The 1,780-nt window shown below is 44.1% G+C and overlaps 1 protein-coding gene across 1 annotated transcript; it reads right to left on the bottom strand.

The window, feature by feature from the left end:
• Positions 1-1,218: 1,218 nt before the first annotated feature.
• SARC_15368 (hypothetical protein) lies at positions 1,219-1,415 on the bottom strand (the record flags this gene model as incomplete). The annotated part of the gene is made up of 1 exon (XM_014290510.1): positions 1,219-1,415. A coding segment is annotated over one exon (197 nt), but the record flags the coding sequence as incomplete, so codon positions are not given.
• Positions 1,416-1,780: the final 365 nt, after the last annotated feature.

Below are 1,780 nucleotides of genomic sequence, written 5' to 3'. Positions count from 1 at the left end.
ACCCACCACCCACCACCCACCCACACACACATATATATATACCCACACCACCACCACCCACCCACCCACCCACCACACACACACACACATATATATATATATATATATGAGTATACGCTTAGTTCATTACATGTGATTTCCTGCTACGGGGCGAGGGTAGACTCACCAGATATATCGCGTATTGGCGTAGAAATATGTGCACAGCATTCGTCTTGCACGTCGATAGTACATTGGCTGCGCGGCTGAACTCGTTCGCTCTGAATAGGCATTTTCCCAACTGATAAAATAGGGGGTAGTCATTAGAGAAAAATAATTAGATTCAGATGATAGATGGGACATAATGATAGCTGTGCGCAAATCATTAATCATCAAATAAGGGGTAGTTATTGGAGAAAGTGACTGCTAGAATAGGGGGTAGTCATTAGAGAAAGATAATTAGATTCAAATGATAGATGGGACATAATGATAGCTGTGCGCAAGTCATCAATTGTCAAATAGGGGTTAGTCATTGGAGATCGACACTGTTAAAATAGGGGGTACTCAACGGATATTAACAACTAGCAACCATATCGGACGAAACGCTCGCGTTGAATACACGTTCGCCCAACTGTCACACTAAACAGTGATCAACACACATACCATATCATAGTATATCACTACGACTACCAAGCCATTACATGAATGCACGGTCATCCGATAGCCTAGACAGCAGACACGAACTGAAGCACCCGACCGTACCACATATCATATCATATCATATCATATCACTACGACTACCAAGCCATACCATGAATGCACGGTCATCCGATAGCCTAGACAGCAGACACGAACTAACGCACCCGACCATACCACATCATATCATATCATATCACTACGACTACCAAGCCACACCATGAATGCACGGTCATCCGATAGCCTAGACAGCAGACACGAACTAACGCATCCGACCATACCACATATCATATCATATCATATCATATAAAATCATATCATATCACTACGAGTACCATGTCATACCATGAATGCACGGTCATCCGATAACCTAGACAGCAGACACGAACTAAAGCACCCGACCATACCACATCATATCATATCATATCACTACGACTACCAAGCCATACCATGAATGCACGGTCATCCGATAGCCTAGACAGCAGACACGAACTAGCGCACCCGATTGTACCACATATCATATCATATCATATCATATCACTACGACTACCAAGCCATACCATACCATATCATATCACTACGACTACCAAGCCATACCATGAATGCACGGTCATCCGATAGCCTAGACAGCATATCGTCCCCAAGTGGCGGCCTGGCAGGGGGTCTGTTGGGTTTTAGGGTTTCCAGGCTTGCCCTCAAATCCGCTTCATCTATCTCGACACAGGTCACCAGCTCACATAGCCTGCGGAGGGGTGCAGTACACATGAAGGTAGGTTATGCCCTACAGACAAGCTGGACGTGTGGGAGAATGACATGGACCATGGATAGGTATGAAGGTATACTAATGATGTTAACATATAGGAGCTAGGGACAGGGGCAGAGGTCCGACTACTGTAGAAATACAGAGTGAAATCAGCGCAGTACGGCCGATTTTTTTTATTACAAAACCTGCTAGTAGCACATATATATAAATGACGACCAGCACAACAAAGAGCCACAGATACAAATACATACTATGTATGTAGTGCTCGTGTACGCGTGCCTATATGTACGATCTAGTACACACACACACACACACACACACACACACATATATATATATAATGTG

This window comes from Sphaeroforma arctica (genome assembly GCF_001186125.1).
Source record: "Sphaeroforma arctica JP610 unplaced genomic scaffold supercont1.6011, whole genome shotgun sequence".
NCBI classification, from domain to species: domain Eukaryota; class Ichthyosporea; order Ichthyophonida; genus Sphaeroforma; species Sphaeroforma arctica.
Note: the sequence above shows the minus strand (reverse complement) of the source record. Positions and strands in the feature narration are given on the sequence as shown.